Raw genomic sequence first — 25,012 nt, 5'->3', positions numbered from 1 at the left:
AAGGTTCAGGTTCGTTCAAACAATTTCGGTTCAGTTCCAGTTACAAAAAACGGTTTTGTTTGGGTTATCGGGAAAATTTGGACCAAAACCGGTTTATAAAGTTCTGGTTCGGTTCCGGTTCGACTTCCTGCAATTACTTCGAAATATTTCCACTAGGGTGTTCTAATTTGCATAAGGTGTTTTCCCTTGATTTGGCGGGTCAATATATTTTTCAAGGTTTGTGGCCAGTTATAATAACATGTATGTTTTTGGTAATTAGGAGGCGCCAAACGCATTTAAACTGGGAAACTATGGAAGAAAGAAAGTCGAACGACGAACTGTTCAAGGACGTTAGATTTTATGCAATTGGTGATCTTGATTCAAAGGTAAAATTCTCACTATTATTAAAGAGTCTTCACAGAAGCGAGCGAACATGATTTGTAATGCTTTTGACAAGCTTCAAGTTAAAACAACACTGTCGGCGTTTCATGGGATATTTTTAACACACTATACAACCAGAACCAACCAAATTGGCGTTACTGTTCGTACAGAACAGCAGCCAACTTAAAAACAATTCTATAACAAAAAATACCTTTTTAATTGGATAATCATTAATCACTAATGGGTGTACTGTATGTGTACCAGAGTTACCTGCCCATCTGGGAGATATAGCAGATCTTGCAGGTGCAAGGCCAAAAAGGTATAGTGACCTGGTGTACCAAAGGCGATGTTTTGGGATGCAGGTTGCACCGATCCGTTAGAAATTAGTGCATTTCTAAGCAAAATGGTCTACGACAATTAGGGCATCTAAAGGCAGAAAAGTCTGACTTTTAGACCTTGGGGTCGTTGCAATGATATTTCACACTTATTCTGGTATGCACACAAATTTATTTAAAATAACTAATCGTGTGTGCACCTGCCACAGAAAGCAGACTGGCTTTGGATAATGTAGATTGCGATGCTGTCATATAGTTTTGCGAAAGTTTGATCAACTTTTCATGGTAGAAAGCATTTTATGTCATTTTTGTAAATGCCTGTCTTTGGCGGCGGATAAGTGCAACTGCTGGGGAAATTTGTCATGTAAAAATTTAACCTGAAATAGCTGCACTTCTATAAACTGAAGCTCAAGTTATGGATTTTGTGTTAGTATTCTTATAGATCAAAGACTTTGTTTTGCTGCAATAAGCATATATGTTCCTATACTATTGTTTAACCCCTTTGATTTGCTTTGTGACAGTCTTCTTATTTATTATAGATAAAAGATAAGCTGCTAAAGAAAAAGGCAAAGGAGGAATCATATCTTCAAACCCTTGTTACACATGCAATTATTTCAGATCCAGATCATTATGAAGCAGAAGAAGCACAAGATGTCTGGCAAATTCCAACTGTTTCTGTAAATAATATCAATTTGCTTTGATTATTAACTGCTGACAATAAGCAATTTATTTAATTACAATTTATATTTCTTGTAGCCTTTCTGAATTTTGTGTGACTACCTTATATACCTGAATATTATGGGAAGTATATATGAAATCATGCATTTAGTCTCACACACTACATAACATTTTATTTCAATTTTCAAGTAAAATATAAGCAAAATAAAAAAGATCAACTAGATCATACTACAATGTTAGGGGACTAGCCCCAAAATAATTTTTCAATGAATAAAAATTAAATAATTAACATATGGTTATACTATATTTTCTATTTTATTTTCTAGCCAAATTGGGTGGAAATGTCAGTCAACTGCAATCAACTTCTGCCGTATCCTTTTGTGTTAGATTATTTACTATGTTCGGTAAAATAAAATTGGGTTGACAGTAAAATACAACACTAGATTGTGAAAACACAAATAAGATTAGATATACACAATTTTGGCCCAGGAATATGAACAAATTTACCAAGTATTTCAATAGAATAAACAATGCTTTGTTCAGTATTATACTTTAAATTTATTTCTTAACTTTTGACTAATGGTACAGAACAGAAGGATTTAGTATTTCAACAACCCAACTGTTTTCAAACTATACAGTTTCTTTTTCAAACCTCTCGAAAAAGGACAAAGAAAGGCTGTGGTCATTAGTCACATTCTATGGTGGAAAATGTCAGACAATTCTTAATAAAACTGTCACACACCTAGTGGTGGCGTCTCCTAAAGGTGTAAGTATTAATTATTATTAACTCCATAAAACAAAGTATTTATTAAGTGTTGGGTTTACATTTGAAAACAATAAATGAATGAATTGCGATGTAATTTTTTAAACCTATAGGTTTTTTGCAAATTAAAGACAACATAGTAATCTGTATACATTTTTAAGCACAAGCTGTGATCCCTACTAATAAGTTTAAGCATATTTTATATTATAATTTCCTCAATTTAACATTATTAAACATTTCACTATGATAAATATGTTGTACTTATGTTTTTCAGAGCAAGTATGACACAGCAATGAAGCACAGCGTTATTTGTGTTACACCAGATTGGTTACTACATTGTGTTAAACAGAAAAAGACTATTGATACTGCTCAGTACCATCCAAGACTAAACATTATTCCTGAAGTTAAACAATGTAAGTTAATTTAATATTACAATTTTTAACACATTTTTATATGAAAAACTAACAGTTATAAAAAAGCTAACAATAATAAAAAAAAATTGTGCATGTCTAAAACATTTTTGGTTGGAGGAGTTCAAGACTTTTTTAATAATACCTTAAAAAATTTCATTCAAATTTTTCAAATTTATTTATTATGTACATATATATATTTAAATATTGTGTTTTTTACAGCTCCTGAAATTGAGACCAAAACAGTTGAACACGGCATTAAGGAAATGTCAGTTACTGGTGAGAATGATAGATTAATTTTTTTTGTTATGTAAATGAATAAAAACCTGAAACTGTAAAAACATTCATAATAATAATTGTTCATTTTCTGGTAGCATCAATTACTGGTGGAAAATCTGTGGAAACTACTAGCAAACTGTTACCAATGGTAAGCCCTGAAACAAATAATCATTTAAAGTCATTTCCTTTTGTAAAAGTTGTAGAATTATAAACCTGTATTTTAAGGAATCTTCAAAGGCAGCTGTTGGTTCTGGCAAACCTTCTGCTGTATCGAGGTAAATGTAGTCTAAAAGTGTAGTCTACTCTAAAGTCTTTATTTTGATCAAGGTGATTATTTTCCATTTTAAAAGTTTTATTGCAACAAATTAAACTGTTATTTAATTTTCTTATTTAGTTTACCACAGCCTCCACAATCAACAACTCTTCAAAAACCCTCACAGGTAATTTACTCCTTTATCTTGTTATGTTGTTTAACTTGTTTCATTCTCAACCTTACTGCTAAGTGCTAACACAAAATTGTTATAATTTAATCAAATATTTCAAACAAAACAGAAATTCATTATAAAGTAGACCTATATTTCTAATCAGAAAAAAATCGAAATCATGATGACTTCTTATAGAAACATATTTTGTAGTTAACAATATTGTTTGTTGACTTCTAAGAGTGTCACACCTGGACGTCTAATGCCTGGACCACCATTTTCCCCAACAAATCCTCAAATGATGCAACAGGTTGGTTGGAGTTCATCAATAATTTATTTTAAATGGTCTTGATGATACTTTCCGCAAATTGTTGTTATTAGTTTTTGTTAATTTAACACAGCGTGGTCAAAAAGACCATCTGGGCAATTGGTTTCATATTACATGCCAACTTGCAAGGCGGATCCACAATTTTAGTGGGGGGCCATAGTTTTTTTTACATATGACATCACAAATTACATCATAATGTAAAATCATAAATTTCAGTAATGTTAAGAAGTTACATGTTGTTCTCAAACTGATGTGTTACTATGCTGATTAAACATGAACGATAATGTTTTGTTTAAGATGAGATTTGCTGCATTGCCACCTCAGCAGTTTCGCCAGGCAACCACGCCAAATAATCCAAGGTATGGCAAATGACAATGGCATAATTTCATCAATAAACTTGTATTAAATAGTTTTTTATTATAAATTTAAGTAGGCTGTTTAACAGTCATTTTAAAATATAGCCATTCATTAGTACTACTTTTATTTTTAAAGCTATAAACAAAAAAATGAAATAAAAAATATTAAAATAAACACTCTGGTATGAGGTTTATCAGTATTCCATTAAACAATTCTCATTTACATTTGACTGGTAAAAATAAAAAAAATCTTTCTGCGGACTGGTAACTAGGCTTAAACGCATGATTCTGTAGTGAGACAACTATTGGCATTGTTACCATTTGCTCAGACCAGCAAATAAGCATAGCACTTATACGAGTTTACCTTGTAAGTCTTAGTGCATTCTATTCTGTGATGCCTATATTAAAATTGTACACTTAGTGAAAGCTGTACTAAGATAAGGAAAAATATTAACCGACTGGTAACAATTAATCGTGCATCGCAGATTAAGAACCACCACTCTTTAGGGACTTGTATTGCTCACAACAAAAGGTATTTTTTGATAAAGATTCTTCCCTACCTCCCATCCTTTGCGGTCACCAATGGCACCCAATCATACTGCAATGCTGTCATCTGCTGTGACATCACATACATACCCCACATCACCTGCTCAAGGTTTTGGAATGATGTCACCCAACCAAATGATGATGACAACTGGTGGACAACAGCAGTCGATGATGGTGCCACAACAGCAGCCAATAATATCACCCAATCAGCAACAGGCATTTATGTCCCCTTCACCAAAGAGTTCACTTGGTTCTCCGAGAAGAAATAGCGGTGGACAGGTAACCTGTAACCAATGACAACTATTTCCTGTTTTTGTTCCATATTTCAATTTTTATCAGTCAAAAATATGCGGACTCGAGCAATAAGGGAGTATTGTGGTTAGGGATGTTCAAAGTAGAATACCAAGGTATTCTAGAATAATAGGTTTCGAATCTAGAATAACGAATCCTGAATATCGAATCCTAGTATAATTTTATTAAATTATTTAACCTCGATTTTGTTTGGGGAAGGGATTTTTTGCTAACATGTGTACATTATAATAAAAAAACACCTCCAATATGTTTAACATTCTTAACAACTGTCATTTGAAGCAGTTGTGTAAGCTGTAATATGTCCACTGTCCAGGTTGTTGCCAAAACTTATATTTTTGCCAAGAGTACAATGCAACACCGAACACATAACTCTTTAGCAATTCGGCCCAGTTTTTAAAGCATTGTTGGGTTTTTGTGCTTCTTTTTTGACTAAAGTGATCTGTTATGCAGTCAAATAATGTACTGCAAAGAATAAGTTACTATTGACATAACGAATACTTGACAATTACGCTGTGCATTACTGTATAACCTCGCTGAATATTGGCCTAAAGTTGACCTTCAGTAACCCTATAGCGCATTTGATCACATCCAGCACCTCTTGCAACGTAATGTTACGTTTGCAACTTAACGCATTTAGGGAAATTGGGAACTCCCCACCTGAAATTGCACGTTAGTTGGTCGCCCAATAAGGCTTGATAGACACCTAATTATTAGACGAACGTTATCGCGAGACGCGGTAATTGGTCGCCCGAAAAAACGCTAACACTGCACTACGAGGTTACATTTAAAGCAATCACCATAAATTGGTCGCCGCAGCGACAGGCCAACTTACCACACGCGTCTGTGCAATTAGGCGCAACAATCCGCGGTAAAACGTTAAATTATATCGGTTCCAATTACTCGAAATAAACTGCAGAATTGGATTCGAATCTCATCTGGATTCGAATCCAAGGATTCGATATTCTACTTTGAACATCCCTAATTGTGGATAACATAAATGTCTGATTAAGTTCGATGTAAGACCAAAATAGGACTCATATTAATTGTCAGAATATGGTTTATATCTGTAAGACCTAAACCCGTCAGCATAAATCATTTTTTTACCCGACCCCAAATCCTAACTTCCACAATAATTGTAACCAAATCCAACTCGACAACTAACGTCAAACAAGGGCAAACACTCCCGATTCAAACTACGGTCTTCAAATGTTGATGCCAAACTGGTGGCGCCCACACTCTATCTACTGTTATTGTAGTAAGTTTAGACCAAATTGCTAATTCCGCCAGGTTGACATATTGTTCCCACGATTTTTAGTCTTATTTCGTCTTAGATATTACTATGTGTTTGGCTTTATTGGGTCGTTGGTATTAATACAATTGTACTATAGATATAGGTTTTATATATTGCGTGTTTCCAAATATGCCGACTACATTGCAACTACATCAGCAGTAGACGTAGATCAATCTTGTTATTCATCATACGTTGATTTAGGGTCATTTTCTATTTTAGATCTAACTTTGTTGTTGTGGTACTTATAATTTTTTATAAGCAGTAAGCACCCATCATCGCCGTTATTTATACTCGAGTTGTCACCAAATCTGTTAGTACATCTCGATTTCTCCAGACTCCAGGAAGTAAAAAGAAAAAATCGCAGAGTCAGTCGAACCGAATGTCACCGCATGCCAGCATCCGCCAGGTCCACGTGAGTCAGCAAGCTTTCCCATCTAAGCAACAGGTCGGCCAGTTTAGTCCCCAACAACAACAGATGATGATGAAAAATCGAATGCCATTATCAATGGATCAGAGTGGCATGATGATGCAAAAAGTAGGCGACGTCAAACCGAACATGGCCATGGGATTAAGGCCGGGTGCAGTAATGCAAGGTAGATTCCCTAGTGGTGATTTTCCCCCGAACATGCAACCACAGCAGCAACATCAGATGATGCAGTTGCAGTTGCAGCAGCAACAACAACAACAACAGCAGCAATTTCGCATGAACATGATACGCCAGCCATCACCGGGGTCTCAGACCTCGCCGCACAATGCCATGGACCCAATGGGGCAGAATTGGCCTCGTCCCAATATGGAGGGGACAGCGTTTCCAGCCAACCAGCACATTTTCCCTGGACAACAACAACCCAACAACTTTCCTCAAGGCCAAATGCAGCCACAAGGTCACCAGTTCATGATAAATCGCATGCAAGGTCAACCACCCTCGCAGCAACAGTTCATGTTCCAGGTAAGGAATGGCAATATTTTTGGGGGTCTGAACCCCCAAACTCAAGTTTGACGGAAGTAAATATACGGCCAGCGATCATTAATCTTAACAGCCCGTCCCGCGTTGTCAGGCCTAACCAAAACCAGAACTTTATGCAAAAAGTTTGGTTTTATAATCTTTTGTAATATAATTTTTTGATTAGAATCTACATATGTTGGAAAATAGTTTTGCAATTAAATTTCGTTTTTTCACTTAAAGTTGTTGTATGTTCAATAATCCCCACAAACTATAAAAGTCAAATTTTAAATATGTTCTTGATTCGTTATTCTAGACAAGAAACCTTTTATTCTAGAATGCCTTAAGATTATTCTTTAAACCATCCTACCCTTGAGTTTAAATATTATATCCACGCTTTTGCTTTACAATATAAATTACTTTCCCAAGTCGTTGTTTGCAGGAGAGATCTCCAGGTTCCATGGCCGCCACATGCTTTCCAACCACCTCGTCACTTGAGGCAGCAGGAATTGCAGGGATTTCTCCTATTGCGCTTCAGCAGGGAATAATGAACTCGCAGCACCACGACCAGCCTGCTTTGATACATCCAAGTTTGCAGGGAACGCTCTTTCCTAAAGGTGATTTACAAAAACGAGTGATAAAGTTTGCATATTTCATTATATATATACCCAACTGACGCTAGACAATTTGGTTGCATGTTAACATGGTGAAGCATACAACCTTTGCCGTAGCTTGTGGTATTTTATGTATACAATTTATCTTTATGCTAATTCCACATCTCTATACTAGTAACGAACGGGCAGCAAAGCAGCGGTACCGCTCCAAAAAAGAGATCAAAATCCAGAAAGAAGACGGAGACTGGGGAGGAAGAAACAAAACCGAAACCCCGGTCCAGGAATAAACCCAAGGTTGCTCTCTCTCCTGTTTAGTTTAAATGCATCAAACAAAAAGAACCATTAAATTTTATGTTAGTAAAACAGTGGTTCTCTAACTGGTGTACCCTAAAATTTCCAAAGATCCACAAAACGGGCTAATTTCAATATAAGTATCCCTCGTTATTATTTAAGTTCTAATTTAAAAAGTTTATGGTGTCCGCCATATCTTCAAGGAAGAAAAAAGGGCCACCAATTATTTCGAGAAACACGGGTTTAGGGGAAATACTATTTATATTTTATGCCTTTTAACCACGCAATATTTATAACGTTGTTAGAAGCCTCAAACTCCTCCAAGTGCCAACGCGCTTATGCAATCCCAAATTGGTTCTCACCCACCTTCAATGCCACCGCAAGCCCAGTTTCGCCCACAAGGTATGTTTAATTAGGAGAAAGATATGTGTTAGACGAGCTGATACATACAATTGTATGCGATTTTTTTGCTCTGCACAACGCTATCTTTTCAAGACATTTTATTTAAACGATCTTCTATTGCAAGTTGCCGATATTAAGTTGTAAAATTGCTGCAGGTGTAATGCCACCTCATTCTCATGTTATGATGCCATCGACTGTCGGTACAATGCATACAGTGGGAGGTCCTCCCGGCTTCATGCAAGGCAACCAGCAGCCCCAAGCACCCCATCTTCAACTACCTAATCAACATCGTTCCCAGCAAATCATGCAGATGCCAATCCCCAATCAGCAGCAACAGCACCAGCAGCACCCAACCACAATACAGCAGGTTGCCCACGCCCCAATGCAAGTGGCTAGTCAACATCCGCCACTCCATAACCAACAACAGCCAATTAACGTCGCCGTTAGTGAGGCTCAGGAAATGATCACACACTTCATGGAGGGAGCCTTAAAGAGACACCCAACACCTGCACCGCCTTTGCCGCCCCACAGCGGAAGAGAGTCGGATCAGTTGCGCGGTAAACTTATCGATCCTCTGCTTTGTTCTGTGAAAGAGATCGACGGAAAATACGTGACGAGAGATAAGTCAGAACGAGGTAAGTCAAAAGTTCTAAAATTCGATTTTGACTTTAAACCAGGGATGCGAAATCGATTAGGACAAAATCCATTTCCAATTTTTTTAGGTTAGGTTCGACAAAATTTCTTTTAAAAGCAGAGGGTAACTTTTGTCTGTAAAGACGGTCAAAACGCGTGGAACTTAAGAGAAAAAACAAAATAAATTCGAAATTTCCATTTTAGAATTGAAAACAGGCTAAAAAAGGAGTTTGTCGGGATTTTAAATCCGTCCCTGGAAAGAATGTTTAATTGTAAAGAATTGTTTAATTGTTTATATATATATATTTCTTCCTTAACCTGCAGTTTATTTGCATTTTAAGTCTATTTACTTTATGCTTTTTGTTGTTAAGAGTTGTTTTATTATGTTTTTTGTTGTCTTTTTAGTTCCGAGTGACCTATTTCTGCTCGGATGTATATTCTACATTCACGAATATGACGGATTTTTAACCGACTTGAGCGTTTTGGAGTTATGGAAAAAGGTAATCCTACCGGACCGTCTATTTGTACGTAGTTGGCCGTCTTGTCATATAAAAGCGGATATATTTGTTTTAAAATATAGAATTGTCCTATAGGATTTAATATTTGGAATAATTTTTTTAATTTTACAATTTGGTAACTCTTTGTTCTACATTTTAACAGATATTCGTGTATAACCCGTTATCGAAGTGTAATTTATTCCTGATCAGTTAGAGGCTATTCCTTTTTATTTTTAGAAAGGTCAACGTCTCGGAGGGCAATGTTCTGCCTGTAGGATGCCTATTTTTTAAAGTGCCCAAAACGTTGTTTTTCATAAAGATATCAAAAAATCATTATTTTCCTCAACAGAAAATATGCATAAAATATTTTTTAGATGATCCAAAAGTATGGCGGAGTTGTAGAGGCTGTTTACACAAATGCTTGCACTCATGTAATATGCGCCTCCGCTACCACGCCATTATTCGGGTAAGTAAAAATACAAGCCCCACCAACTTTAACGTCTGTCCAAAATAAGTCCATCGAATGTCGCCTACTTATTTCATTTTTTTCGTTTATGGCTAAAAAACTTAACCATAATTCTGACTTAATAATCCAATATTTAATATACAGACAAGCACTGGCGGATCGCAAGCGATGTGTGACAGTTTATTGGCTCAACGACGTCCTACAGATCCGAAATTTGAGGGTGCCATGGCTCGCCATTCACCTTCCCACCCCTTACCCTTGGAACCAGAAACCTGCTACTAAACAGGTCAGGATGTTTATTCTAGGTTTTCGAGCCGTTGTAGGGCCTTTTGTGCTCGCTTGTTCCACCATCTTAGTTTATTTAGAAGTTCTTTGTTATTATAAGTATTGACAGTTTAGTTTTGTTATGCCCTTTTAATTGATTTTTCCATCCGTTTTCAAGTTGAATATTGGAAATTTACCCCGAAACGCTTAAACTAACGTTAGTGAACGTGATTTTTTGTCAAGTTCTTATGGTAATATTTGAGAAATTTTTCTTTTTTTTCTATTTTAACTGGCAGACTATAAGTTTTACCGGTTTTCACGCCAAAGAGCGGGAGCGCCTAAAGATGATGGCATTCGTGTGTGGGGCCAAGTTCACCGGCTCTTTTACGCGCAGCAACACTGCCCTTCTGTGCAAGCTGAAGTAAGTCAGCAAAATACTGAATTATAAAGTTCTCAATCTCACCAAGAAAATATATTTTATGTATTTTAATTTAGATTACAGATTACACCAGTAATTAGAGAATGCGAGATTGTCTTTCCCTTAAAAAAACTGTCGTTGAAAATACATTTACTTGGCATGCTGTTTTAAATTAGACAATTGTGAAGAGAATCTACAAAAAATATTTCCACCCCGCGCCTTTCTTGGAAGTCCATACCTTGCACTTACAGGGGAAAGAGTCTTAAGTTCGACAAGGCACGCGAGTGGATGGTACCTTGCGTCACGCTTCGCTGGTTAAGGGATACACTTCAGAGCACAGAAGAAGTTGACGTCATGCAGCCCAAGTATCGATCGTATCACGACGACGCCGAAACTTTGCATGGCATGATTCTCGACTTCACAAAGTCCCAGCATTTGCTTGGTTTGTAAACTAGTATTTTGTATGTCTATTTGTGGTTTAGTTTCCTCCAAAAGGTTGCCTTAAGGTAATTATTTTCTAAAAATATTGATTTTTTTGATTACCATGTGAAAAGCGCTTTTCGCGATTCTTGAGCCATTGGTTGGCTTACTAACGCCTCATTCATTTGGATAATGAAGTCGGATGAGTTTATTACTTACTTCTAGCACCAGCAAGAATGTAACTTTGTATTACTAAAATTATTTCCTCGGTATGCACCTTTGAACATAAAAAGATGTTTATTTTGTTCCGGTTTTCACTTCATGATAAATGTTAGTAAAACGATTGTAACACAAAATCAAACTCTTGCAGAAGCGTGGAAGGCGTTTATCCAGATATCTCCCGATACTTTGGCCAAGTCCCAAGTTAAACGCAAGTCGGACTTATTTCCCCCGAGCCCATTGTTACCGAAGTGCCCCAGAACCAGCGGGTGTTATGAAGCCCTGCCGAGAGTCTGCTTCACTGGCTTCGACCCTATGACCGCGCAAGATTTGTCAAAGGTAACATAAAACTTGCATCCTATGCATATACCTTTAAATATATTATATCTAACATAAACCAGTGTTTTCTATTTCGGCTAAATAAAATATTTAAATCACACAACAATTTGTTCTGACATAATGTATGGGCCGAAAATATATATTTTCGGGACATATCTTGTTTTTGGCGAACTTCTTTTTTGTTTTGGTTCAGTTTGGTATGGCACGTTTCAGGCCGTCTATTGGTCAATAATTTTGTAAAAAAAGTACAAATCGTAGGAACTTCTAATTTTTAAATACGAAAGCTTTTTGTGGTGCGAGCCTGCGAGGCAAACAAGATTAGCCTATTTTTTTAGGGAGTGCAGTGGTTGGGGAATGTTTTTGATAGGAACACAAATAAATAATTAGATTTAAACGTGAATTAAGTAGTTTAATGGTAATGGCGATTTAAATTTGGGTAACATGGTTCGAGAGATGTTTTTGTAGTTGACTGGCGGTTGAGGGTGATTTTAGTATGGGGGCGGAGGATTAAAATTAAAAAAAAAAATATTGTAAAAATTGATTTCACATCGTGTTTAGCAAAATACCATCACTGATACTATTTCACTTGACAAAGATTGCTTTATTAGAAAAGAAACTTTTTTTTATATATTGTCTCCGTAACATTTCAGGTTCTATAATGCTATTCCTTATGGCGGCAGGCAAAAATCTTTTTAATGAATAAATATTTCCAATAAATAAATAAACTATAGCAGGACGAATGTTAAGATTTTTATGAAATCTTTTCTTTGCTGCGAATAATAACCTACATAAGTAATCGCTGTTTGCTGTAAAATACTTTTATTCAATAGAAAATTATAGCCCTGAACGGTCGGGTGGAGACGACATTGACTCTTTGCACCCACCTTGTGGCCAACCGCGTATCACGCTCCGTTAAATTTCTCTCCTGCATTTCTTCGTGCTCCTTTGTCGTTACGCATGAGTGGATCGAGGAGAGCTTTAAATGCAACATGTTGCTGGGTGAGTGCTTGTTTCTCTACGCTTGGGAAGTAATTTACAGATCGAACAATAAATTTTCCCAGGCGTAAACTGCATGACGGCCTAAATTTTTTTGTTTAGATGAAGAAAAGTTTTTCCTCGTGGACAAAACTGCCGAGGCTGGGTTAAATTTTTCGCTCAGAGAAAGCATCAAAAGGGCAAAAGGCGGACCTCTTTTTAAGGTATTTTTCCATTCGAACAAAAATATTGTTAACTCTTGTGAGGTTGATACTTATTGTTTACTAAAATGTACAAACAACATGAAAACTCTATTCGTCTCTTTTGAAGTGTGTTTATAATGACGCTTACGCAACAGTCCTACTTGCAGGATTGTCTATTCGCGATAACACCGAAAGTGGTTCCTGAGCGCAGCATACTCCGTCAAATCGTCGAATGCGCGGGGGGCAAGATTTTAAGTAAGATGCCGACTCTTGCTGTGCTTAAGCACGTCAACACAAGACCAGTAAGTCGATGTTCAAACTGTATTGGCTCGACGGGGGGTAAAGGGGGTAAACTATTATTTTACATATTAACTTGACATAATGCTAAACCCAATTTTTTTCATCGAAAAATGGGTAAATTGTTTGTTGTACAGGAAGAATTACGTCATATTTTAGTACTAAAATATCGGTCAAAGTATCGGCCTACATTTACCGATACCGATATATCGGTAGAAGCCAAATATCGGCCAATATTATCGGTAATCCGATATATCGGTCTATCTCTGTTTGGCAAACTGTGGGCCGCGAGTTACTTTTGAATAGTTTAGTTTTATCATGTGGTGCTGGGCCGCGTGCCGTACATTCATTGCACAGTATTTTAAAATTTGAAGTGGCTAAGAATTACATTGTCTCAGCGTGGTTCGGGCCCACATGCCAAATATGGCCCTGAGAGTGCTTGTCAAACTATATTTTTTGCCAACTTTAACTATATGTAAAGGCAAAATTTTACGCGCTTCGCGTGTATATTTCATTATTTTTTATGTACTATTATAAGTTTTATATCGGTCATGTTCAAATGGCGGACCGCGATCCGGTTCCGGATCTTTTCAACGTTTTGTGCAGATCTTCTAATGTAGTCTTGAAAAAAATAAAATACTTACTTTTTGACTATTTTAACTATACGCAAGTGCGAAAAATTTTCGCGCTTCGCGCGAATGATCTTCCTACGTCCGACTTGTTTACGTTTGATGCTGTCTTTTGAACTAGATCAGCGCTTCGTTGCCGTTAACGTGAAACGTATTCAAAAATATTGGTCATATATTTTTTAACACGTTTAATTTTCGGCAATGTAATAAAAGCTTGCAAGAAATTCAAAAGAAATGCCGGTGTACCTAAAAAAAATCGCGCTCGCTTCGCTCGCAGCGTGTGCCCTGACTTAAAAAAGTTAACAAATACCAAACAAGATTAACTATTAAAGTTATCGCGTTTCTTTAAGAGTAGTTTCATTACACTTTCCATTAGTAGTATGGATGACGACGTTTGGGCTCCAATTTTAAACCAAACAAACGACTTTTTTCGCGCTTTGCGCCCAGGGTTGCCAGATGGCCTAAAATTCGAACAAAAAACGATAAATTGTTCTAATTTTACCTGCTGTGTCCGACGGTTTGTAAATCATTAGGACAGTAAGTTTTCTGTCCTAATTTGACCGAATTTATTTGGAACATTGAATAAAGTAAAACCACGGGCTTACGTGGCCTACAAACTTTATTTATGCCCACTTTAACCACGTAAATCCAAAAATTGTTCGCGCTTCGCGCAATTTGATGCGTATTTTTACAGTAATTCTGTGCAGCACAAAAGCGTCAGGTGTAGTATAGGGCGCTCAAATTGAAATGTAGGCCAACTTACAATAAAATTTGTGCTAGATTTACAATAGGTTACAGGCAGAGTATTTCTACCTTAACTTTTTACGTACGTGACCTTTTCCAAAACATCCACAGAATTCCGGTAATAAAATTGTGGTGTTGCGGTTTTGGCAAAAGTAAATCGAATTTACAGAAAGCTTCATTGTTGCACTGCTGTTAACGACTAACCGTTTTGTAAATTTGTAAGGAATTTTGGCAGCTCACTAAGAACAGTTACCTCCATTAATTTCCATTAGTCTTGCACTAGGTGCATGCTAAATTATTATTTGTCCTAAAATGTCCGAATTTCACACCAACAATGTCCTAATCCTAAACCCAGCATCTGGCCACCCTGTTTGCGCCAACACTTTACTGCCTCCTTAAATGTAACTAAACACGCTTTTAAGTGAAAAAAAGATCCGAGGTTCGCCTGATTAAAAGTTGTTCTAACATTTTAATAGCACAATTCTCAGATAACATTTTGTGCGGCCCACAAAAACCTTTCTGAGTTTGGTGTTGGCCCGCGGCTAGAAAAAGGTTGCCGACCCCGTTCTAAACCAACTCATCATTTTTTTTTCTCACTGAAACAATCTTGGTGCTGTAGCACACTTCACTTTGGACTTTTACAAAGTTATCAATATGTTGTAGGGTACATTTACATAAATAAAGCACCATCAAAATTAAAGCGTGACCAATATGTTTACTATTCGTATTTGGTGGATCATCATGTTGTCAGGTTTGACTGTGGTGGATCATGGCAGAAATCATTTGAACACCCCTGTTTTATATTTTAATCTATTTAGCCCAAAAGCGACATTTTATGATTTCTTGCGTCGTGTGACTCATGACGGTACTGTCCAATTTCTGTTAAATTATACTATAAATTCCGAAATTATGAGCAACATTCGAATTCTTTTATTTGCCATATGCGTCACGTATGAACAATTGTTAATTAACGTAACCAAGAACAATTGTTTTATAACGTAACTTTGTGACGTCATTCTAATGATTTCCAACTCAAAAAAAATTGTATGAATCCGCCACTGTTTTCGTAGTGGTTTTACGTAGTTGGCCTTCAACAGGTCCTGAAAAAAGTATTTGGGGCCGGGACGAAAAAAGTTTGCCGACCACTGTTCTGGACTGTTCGTTTTAAAAGGCGCAACTTAAGAGTTGTACATCTTGCTGCAGACTCCACACACACGCATATACCTGGTGTCCTGTCCAGACGACGAGAAGGTTTACCAGCCGCTTAAAAAGGAAGGAATATCAATACACAACGCCGAAATCATTCTCAGCGGTGCTCTTAAACAGGTCATCAACACCGAAGCATTTAGGTTGTAAAGCTATTCATACCTAAACTGTGTTGTTTTTCTTTCTTATATTTGTCGCATTACGTTTTCTATTACGAAAAAATTATGTTGCCCTAAAAATGCTTTGAGAAACCCCAAACCTAACATTAGTGAGTTTGGTATATTACATGGAATGTCAACTCCTAACATACGCGTGTTTTTTGGATGCCATGTTTGCGCGGAATAAGAAAGATGAGTTTATTGTGCCAAGCTTGAAATCGAAAAGAAATTGCTCAAAACATATTTATACAGTCGATTCCTGCTTTAAATAATAAATCTGCAGACCGACGTCAGTTTGCCAGTACTTTTCTTGAACCGTTTCTAAAGTATCGTCGTCCTTTAGTACCTGAAAATAAAGCGAAGTAGTAAAATAAGCAAGTTAAAGTTTGATGCCATTTTAACTCACGACGAAATCGCCCTTAGTCGTCTTAGCGTAGACGGAATATTCTGGAAGTTTATCGTCGTCAGCAGTTAATGTGGTTGGCGTGCTCTCCTCTTGTCCCTCCAAGGTGAATCTCATAGATATATAGCGGGAAAGATGGCGCACAGTGCCATGAACCGATGTTTTCACCAGCCTAAATAAATAACAAACCTGCGTAATTTTTAATGGTATATATATAAAGATACAAGTAACATTAATTTCAAAGGCATATGTGTAGCATTGCGTTAAAGTTAGATTTTCCATTTTGATAAAAAAACATAATCGCATACATCATAAACTTGCTATTAAATTACAACATAATCGTAATTTGTTTTATGACAGCGGTTGCAAACGAGCAGAAATGATTAAAATATTCAAAAAAAGACTATTTGAATCCTTCCAAACAAGTTCGTTCCATTTAAACAGACTAAATTAATACGTAAATTGGTAAAATACAGGCTGTAGAGTCAGGGCCGGGCTCGGGACTCGACAAAATCTAACATTTTTATTTGTTTTAAGTTTTGTTAGTTTTAACCAAATAAACGCATTCTTTCTCCCGATTAGACTGCTTTTCATATACATTTTGGGCACGAGTTGGCTAAAAACTACGTTTTTCTAGATTCGTTACGTAACTTTGTTGCGTCATCGCTGAAAAACGTTTTTAACTTTTTGCCATATACATCCAAAACCCATTTTATAGTTGTACCTTCTACCTGGGGTATTTTCGATACTAGCTATTTTATTTGGATACCTGATATTTTGGGCAAAAATATGGTAGATGCGTTACCAAAGACTTCACCACTATGATAAAATAAGCATGATTTGTAGAATTCAAAAGTGCAAATAGGGTGGTGTTCGGGCTGCTGACAAAAAAAAACCTTTAGAGCTAAAACAAACTTTTTACGAGGTTTATATGACATTTTCTAAACAAAATACCTTTAAAGTGGAAATATAAATGTTTTATCATAAATTATGGCTGAAATACAACTCTTATATTATCATATGGCATCGACCCTGATATCAATAGTTGTTTTTACCGGGAGTGGTGATCATTGTGCTGGTCTTTTTCGTCAGGATGGGCTTGAAGCTCCAGTTCTATAGACATAGAACTGTCCTTGCTGGCATTAGATATTACTGGTTCCTCTGAAAAACAGCAACTGATATGAACTTATCAAATAGGTGAATCTTACATTTAGAAAGTTTAAAACATATTTAGAAAAATGAAAAAAACATGTTAAAATTGTTAGTATACCCTTTGTCACTGAAGTACTTGCTGTTAACTCCTCTGGTGCTGCCACTAATTCTTCGGTTTTCTGTTTTTTCATCAGTGGAGAGGAGCTGCCACTCTCTGCAAAACCAATATCATTTTAAATGTTTACCATAAATTCACTTCAGAGGTTTCAACCATTTAAGATTTACTTGATTGTTTGGAATTTTCTTTTTCTTCTCCAGCCTCTATTTTGGAGCTTTCAGGTTTTAATGGCTTAGGAGTAGACACTTCTGATTTTTTCATCTTCTGTTGCCTGCAAGAAACATGTAACAAAATAAGCATATTTTCTACAAATTATTAAAGACTGGGATATAAATAGTTAAACATGGCTACAATTAAGTTGCTGATTCACATTCTTGTACCTGCTAATTGCCTGTGTTCTTAAACCCTCCTCCACACTTGCAGTAAGGGCTGCTTGATTGTGGTGCTTCGTGATATTTTGCAGAACCTTCTCTTGGTGTGCTTCATACTCATCACGTGATGGATAGATTTTGGCAATTAGAGCATCAAAGTTTGGGTCAGGTCGAAGAGATCTTCGTGATACCAATTTCTTTCGACATGTAGGACACTCTTTGTTTCTAATTATTGAGGAATTGTTGTTTAACACAGAGTTTTTTACTTCATACATTATATTAGAATCTATCATAGCTGGCTGCTGTAAAAATAGAGTGTGTATTTTATACTAATACCACAACCTTAAAAAAGGGTCAACATTTTAAGTAATAAGTACCCGCTTCTCAGAGCCGTGGTAATGCACTCTGAACAAAATCTGTGCAGACATTCTTTTGTTGTCATGGTATTTCGAAGCATGTCCAGACATATTGGACACATCAGTTCACTGTGCAAGCTTCTTGGTGATACTGCAATCTCTGTGTTATCTGTAATAACTTCCTGTTAAACAAGAAGGTAATTTAGAACAAATTATTTGACAAACAGGTTAACAAAAATATAGACGTTAAAATCGATTTTTCTGTTAAATTGACTATAGGCTGGTGATATTCCACGCCAGTTGACGTCTGTGGCGTGTTTTTGCCCAAGCATTAAAATACAATCGGGTGCTACATGGTTTGTTATTATTTAGTTTTATTTTTGCTTATATAATATTTTAATGGTTTATTGTTTTATTATTATATTAGTGGCTTGACTTGGAGATGACTGTAATATTGACTTAACTGGGACTTGACTTGGGCAACTGATAACTTGACTGGTATTTTTTTAATAAGACTTGACTTTGACTTACGTTATTCTGAAGTCATTTCAAAATGACTTGTTTACTACACTGGAAAAAAAAGGTTATAGGGTTTTAAAGTGTACATTGTGCACCAGTCTGAAAAGTATGGCAGCTCTCGCGGTTGCACGGCCGAAAAAATCAGAGTGACCAGGTCCAACAAAGGTAAGAAAAGTGCACCTCGGCCTGATTGCATTTCACTGCCGCCCAATACCACGCCAGTGACATCATTTGGCGTGGAATAACTAGTGAATTTACCAAAACTAATTGTCGTGTTTGGCGTATATATTGTTCTATCTCGGCGTAGGATTTTAACCGAAAAAAATATTAGCGTAAATCTTTGGCGGCCACAAATTATAGAATGCAGTCAGGCACCTCAATGCACTTTCAAATTTCCGGGTGCACTTTACGATTTTCCGATGCACACGTATTGCATATATTGCACTGTAAATGTATGCCACACAAGCGTTTTACATATTCGGGTGCGGGTTAAATTTTTTTCATGGTGCACTTTTTAAAGGTTGAAAAAAACTTGCGGTTGCACTTATTTCCACAATGGATTGTGCATAGGACGTTAATGGTTGTTTCCAGAACCTTGCGTTAATAGATTACCAATACACACCTGAGGTGTTCTTTGCAGTTCGTATGGTGTCAATTCCCATGTCTTCGTAGTTTGCACTAAGCTATTTTGGGACATAACTAAGTGTTATGTGGAGTAACCGACTATATTGTTGTCGAGAACCTATGGAAACAATGTGAATCTTATACATGCTACAATATATAACCCGCAATTTAACACACACACAGATATTTATAAACCTATCACGAAAATTGTGTATTTTTCCAAACAGCATACCTCAGTACAAACAATAAACATTAAGCAAATAACATTAGAAAGCATTCATTCACAACGACTCATCCGTTATAAAAAGTTTCTGCTACTGCTTAAATATTTTTGTTGCTTCTTTAACTTTTGAAGTACCCATTACTTATATGACTAAGATTTATAAATTATCTTAAGTTTTTTTCATCCTACGTGTGCGTTGGATAACTGAAGACACGTAAAAAAGAAGAATTGTGTGAAAAACACAACTCTCTAGTCACAATTAATTGCTGTTTGTGTACTTTAATTGCGGCATTTTTTTAACTAATAAAGATATGAATTTTCGAACGAACATTAAACAACCGATGTGAAATTAAAGCTGAACAATAAACATGGCTCTTTTGGAAGAGTGTGTCTTCTAGTTCAGGTCGGTAAAGTGTAGACTTAATTGCTAGCTCGACAGTTAATTGTGAATATGGCTGAATATTTCTAGTGATATTTATGAATATTCATATTTTATTTGCCATATTTTGCTTATTTAGCGTTTTTGTAGACATCTTTATTAATCCCAATCTAAAAATCATAGAGGTAAAAAGTAATATTCAGTTTGTTGTTGAAATCAATGCATTTATGGAGAAATTAACCACTGTAGTCGTAAAGTGCAGACAGGCAATTGATATATCTTCTGATTTGGGCGATCAATTAAGACCCTACAATAAAAGGTTTAAGGCAAACGGTGAGCCAGGAACTGTTTTTTTCAAAAATGTTCAACACGAAATAAAAACATTGGGTAACCACTGACCTAGGAAACAACCTATAGGCCTACCGTACATTTAGAACGTAACCAAGTTCTCCAACGACCCAGGCGTAGACTCGGATTATTGTTTGTGGACATGACATTTTTTCGGGAATGACGTCACAAAATTAGATTATAACGTTACGTCGCAAAGTTAGATATAAGTGTGACGTCATAAAAAGTACCTACACTTAAGAACACCACACAATTTGTTATTTTGTTAAAAGACTTGGTTGGATATAAGGTGCTACTTTTAATACCAAGGCTACATCGCAATTTATTGATTCGCGAAAAAACTCAACGGTTTACATTGTTTCACTTGCCCAAACTTTCGTTTTTGAGGGTGCGATGGGGTGCAAGATGCATTTCGGTCCATACGATTGAAGAAAGCGGGTTAGTTACAAGTCTCATTAGTGTATTTGCCTCATGAATCAACTTCACTTGTTCAAGGTAAAGTCTTATTCAAATGGAATTGTTCATCTTCTGCTTCGTATTAAGCCTTAGCTCAGAAAACAACCATTCAACCTTGCAGCAGCAACCATTCTGTTTATTAACTGGACAAGACTGATGGTCTATATTTGGCAAATCTTTTTTTTAAAAGAAGATGAAAATTATATCGAAATGTTTAAAAAAAATAAACATGTTAGACGATCGCCGACTAAAAGAAATATTGCGTTTGTCTTAATAAATTTAAGTTCAATAAATTTACATAACCGACAAATTACATAGACGTTAATTACTAGTGATTGACGCATAAGATGTTTTAACCCGATTGATTTTCCTGAAATTGCATCTCGGAATGAGTCAGGGCGTTAGCATACCAGTCGCACAGAAAACCCTGTTCGCGACAAAGTTTCAGTTTTAAACCGGTCGGCGACAAAATGTCAGTTTTAAACCGGTCCGCATTGCAAGAAAGGTTGCCGACCCCTGCTCTACAGTCTATACAGGGCCCTTTTAATTTGTGCAAAACAATGTTGATTGCGAAACAGCAAATGATGTCCGCTTATTTTTGTGTGGGTGGTATAAGTCAGAAGGTAATCAGAAGACTATAGTTTTTATTTTTTTTTTTTTAGTTGTTTTTTATTAATAAAATAAATAGCGAAAAAACGAACAAGAAAAACAAATCAAAATAAAAAAGCTCTCAAGCAGCTAACGACCATTTACTTTTGTGTTTTGTCATACCTTCTCTTTTCAAAGCCGAATATCGCTCGGAAGCTCGCACAGAAGATAACATTATAAGAAAGCGAAACATAGTCGGGACAGCTTCGGCATATTTACATTGATATATAACATAATCGCGTGCAAAAAGTACATTGGTTAGATTCGGTTTTACCAAACGAAGGGAGTCATTTGTAACAATTGCGCCCAAGTTAAACTTTATCTGAAAGCTTCTTAGTTTGTTTTTGATTGTTGAATTGTAGAGGTTGCGGTAAATTTTTTCCCATGGCAGACGTGCACTCCCGCAACTTAAGGTCCGGTGCCATTCTAATTCAGCTTTTGGAGGAAAGAGGATTGGTGTTTGTATTTTTTCGTAAACCGATTTGGTGGAGTTATACTGCTGGATAAATGCTTTTAATGTTTCGGTTCTATACGATCGGGACGTTGTTGCGCTACCCGAATCCCGGTCTTCTGGGAGACTCGATATTGATTTTATGAATTTGTATATTTCAACAGGTAAGACATGACCACCGTGCTATCAGAACTCCACTAAATCGAAACTAAACAAACTGTCGTAGCATTTCAAAGAGCATACTGTCAGGTCGCTTATAGATTTATCGTACATTCACATAATTCAGCATATAGTTCGCTTTTAATGAAATGGCTTACAGCGCAGTAAAAACACGTCTCGGAAGTAAGGCATGCATCTTGACTGTTGTTTTTTTTATCAAGCAGCCGCGTGACACTATATAGCATAAGAGCGGCTGCGTTGGGGATTAGCTAAGCCGAAATGCCGGCTGGATTTGCCAGATCGGCCAGGAAAGGAAAAGAGTATAGCAGACATAAAAACCTTGGCGCAAAAGGTTATTCTAGAAAGTTACTCTTTACATGCTAGTAACTTCATGTGGGCTACCTGACGGTTATCTCACACCGTCTGAAAGTTAAATGAGGTATCAAAGGTCTTAAAAATCATGGGTTTATAATACCCAGAGCATGCTCGCTTGCAGTCACAAACGAAATAAATCTCGCGTTATGTTGGGAATTGGCAACAAGGTTTGGCCTTCTGCTCTGTTTTCCTTCTATAATGAAACATAACGGTTAAGTGACGCAGGGATTTTAGATAAAGTGGTCGGGTTATTTTGGGTGAGATATAAAACATCAATCACCATAACATTGACCAGAGACAATAGCCACAGTGGCTTTGACACTTTTGAAGTAACGACGTCTGAGGAAGTGCTGGTTGAGATAGAATCTATCCGTTTGTTGGTTTTGAGATTAGAAATCACGAGAAGTGTTCAACCTCGATCGTAATACTTTCACCTTGAAAACTTTACCAAAAAAGGCCATAATTTCGCAACAATAACTAAAACAGTTTTGCGTAACTAACAATTTAAAGCGTCAAACGATTTTTCTCTGCATTACATCTAATTAAACATCAAATTGACAAGCAATAATGCTGGCATAAACTTGTCAACAAACGTTTCAACAAATCATAACAATCGGCGTAGCTTAAAAATACTTAAAAACGAGAAACTGCGCTAGCAAACCAAATTAATTCACCGTTTCTATGCAACCTGACAGTATGCATAAAATTTCATTCAGAAGGATTTATTTGCATGTACTTATCACGTCGTGGTCACCGATGTATATTTCAACAGGTAAGACATGACCATCGTGCTATCAGAACTCCACTAAATCGAAACTAAACAAACGGTCGTAGCATTTCAAAGAGCATACTGTCAGGTCTCTTATAGATTTTTCGTACATTCACATAATTTAGCATAGTTCGCTTTTAATGAAATGGCTTACAGCGCAGTAAAAACACGTCTCGCAAGTAAGGCATGCATCTTGACTGTTGTTTTTTTATCAAGCAGCCGCGTGACACTATATAGCACAAGAGCGACTGCGTTGGGGATTAGCTAAGCCGAAATGCCGACTGGATTTGCCAGAATGGCCAGGGAAGGAAAAGAGTATCGAGGTGAAATATTTTACACTTTACCAGGCGAACACGCAATAATCACAAGCACAAACAGACATTCGTTGTTTCTCTACAAATTGGACAAAATCTGTGTTGTTAAGAAGACTATAGTTAACCAAGCTATCGGTCAAACAGACATTTTTTATTTTTTTTTTATTACGCTGAAACAACAAAATAGAAAGACGGACGAGAATAAAAAATAGCACCTATCAAGAAGCTACAGGTTGGGCTAAAGGCCAGCCCACTTAACTTTATGAATTGCGAGATTTTCTGAATTTAAAGCAAAGATATGCTCAGAGTGTTTTACAGACTTGATCATAAAAACAAACATGGAAAGCGTCGGTAATGTCTTTGCATACTTAGAACGGTATATAACGAAGCGCGCACATAACAGTAAGCAATTTAACAAATCATTGTCAACACCAGTTCCAAACAGAGAGTTACAGGGTCGTTTTGCAATGAAATTAAAAGTTTTGAATAAATCCAAGATGTTATTTCTTCCCAATAGCTTTCAATATGAACACAATAATAAAATACGTGTGAAATAGTTTTAGGGGCATTTCGACAGAAAACACATTGGTCGGAGTCAGTTTTCCCAAAGGAGTGTAATGCTTCGTTTGTTACTATCGCACGTAGGTTAAGTTTAATTTGAAAAGAGCGTTGCTTGGTTTCAATTGTTGAATTATAGACATTACAATACAGTTTTTGCCAAGGAGTTGTATTTGGAGAAAGGCATAAGTCCCGCTCCCAATTTTTTTGTTGCTTTTCCGGGGGAACCGATGCATACAGCTTAATTTTATTGTAAAGCGCCTTTGGAGTGTCACATATTTGCTCCGCACATTCGCTAACTAAACACACTTTAGGTTTCGAAATGTCGTCAGTATGGTCCCATTCGGGTGGTAAGGCAGCAATCATTTTAATGAAGGATTTGAAGTCTTCGTTATTCGGTTTAAAGTCGTATTTGATTGCCAATTGTTCATACTTAAGGTATTCTCCCTCCGAATCGAGTAAGTCGTGTTCGTGTATTCCCGCATCGATGAGAGGCTTCAAGTAAAATGTTTGGCTTTTAAATTTAACGCTCTTTGACACCCACAGTGACCTGCTGTGCGTTTTAGTTGAATGGAAAATTTGGATTATGGCTCTAAGATCAAATATTATTTTTCGTATTGTTCGCAGGGAACAATTTTTTCGCTTTGTTTTAAGTTTATTCCCAGGTTGCCTCGAACCCAGCACTCTAGCTGCATTATAGATAACTCATTTTTTTCTAAAAGTTTCCAAGGGGCTGTGTAGTTAACATCCAAAAATTTAGCTGCCCATTTAAGGTTTAAAGCTAAAATATACGAATCGACATAACATATTTGCACCTCCTAGTTCAATGTTTGCAGTCAGTTTGTTTCTTTTTACTCTTTCCCAGCTGGAGCCCCAGATAAATTGAAATAATTTGTTTTTTAATTGACGAACAAAAGTATTCGGCAAGATAATTGGTAGCACACTACATTTGTAAATTAACGTCGGTATTACAAGGCTTTTTAAAAACATA

At 36.5% G+C, this 25,012-nt stretch overlaps 2 protein-coding genes across 2 annotated transcripts; one reads left to right on the top strand and one right to left on the bottom strand.

Annotated features, from left to right (window-relative positions):
- Nucleotides 1-233: 233 nt before the first annotated feature.
- Nucleotides 234-16,452, top strand: LOC146160492 (PAX-interacting protein 1-like). Its single transcript, XM_083383495.1, has 27 exons — nucleotides 234-365; nucleotides 1,235-1,372; nucleotides 1,700-1,743; nucleotides 1,962-2,139; nucleotides 2,411-2,549; nucleotides 2,769-2,825; nucleotides 2,921-2,973; nucleotides 3,051-3,100; nucleotides 3,220-3,265; nucleotides 3,489-3,557; nucleotides 3,873-3,934; nucleotides 4,480-4,756; nucleotides 6,415-7,029; nucleotides 7,466-7,640; nucleotides 7,813-7,931; nucleotides 8,234-8,330; nucleotides 8,486-8,965; nucleotides 9,369-9,463; nucleotides 9,835-9,926; nucleotides 10,071-10,212; nucleotides 10,487-10,611; nucleotides 10,860-11,050; nucleotides 11,399-11,586; nucleotides 12,417-12,585; nucleotides 12,685-12,785; nucleotides 12,932-13,066; nucleotides 15,638-16,452. The coding sequence occupies exons 1-27, from the start codon at nucleotides 243-245 to the stop codon at nucleotides 15,788-15,790; spliced, it is 4,113 nt and encodes a 1,370-aa protein (XP_083239621.1). The 5' UTR covers nucleotides 234-242; the 3' UTR covers nucleotides 15,791-16,452.
- On the bottom strand, nucleotides 15,505-19,461 carry LOC146160491 (E3 ubiquitin-protein ligase RING2-like). Its single transcript, XM_083383496.1, has 8 exons — nucleotides 19,340-19,461; nucleotides 18,220-18,380; nucleotides 17,852-18,067; nucleotides 17,639-17,742; nucleotides 17,472-17,567; nucleotides 17,257-17,362; nucleotides 16,205-16,373; nucleotides 15,505-16,144 (listed from the first exon to the last, which is right to left on the bottom strand). Exons 1-8 carry the CDS (start codon nucleotides 19,412-19,414, stop codon nucleotides 16,043-16,045), a joined length of 1,029 nt encoding a protein of 342 aa, XP_083239622.1. The 5' UTR covers nucleotides 19,415-19,461; the 3' UTR covers nucleotides 15,505-16,042.
- Nucleotides 19,462-25,012: the final 5,551 nt, after the last annotated feature.

The sequence above is a fragment of the Ascidiella aspersa genome, chromosome 3, assembly GCF_963924565.1.
Source record: "Ascidiella aspersa chromosome 3, kaAscAspe10.2, whole genome shotgun sequence".
Classification (NCBI taxonomy): Eukaryota; Metazoa; Chordata; class Ascidiacea; order Phlebobranchia; family Ascidiidae; genus Ascidiella; species Ascidiella aspersa.
The sequence above is the reverse complement of the archived record's forward strand: the minus strand, read 5'-3'. Positions and strand labels throughout refer to the sequence as shown.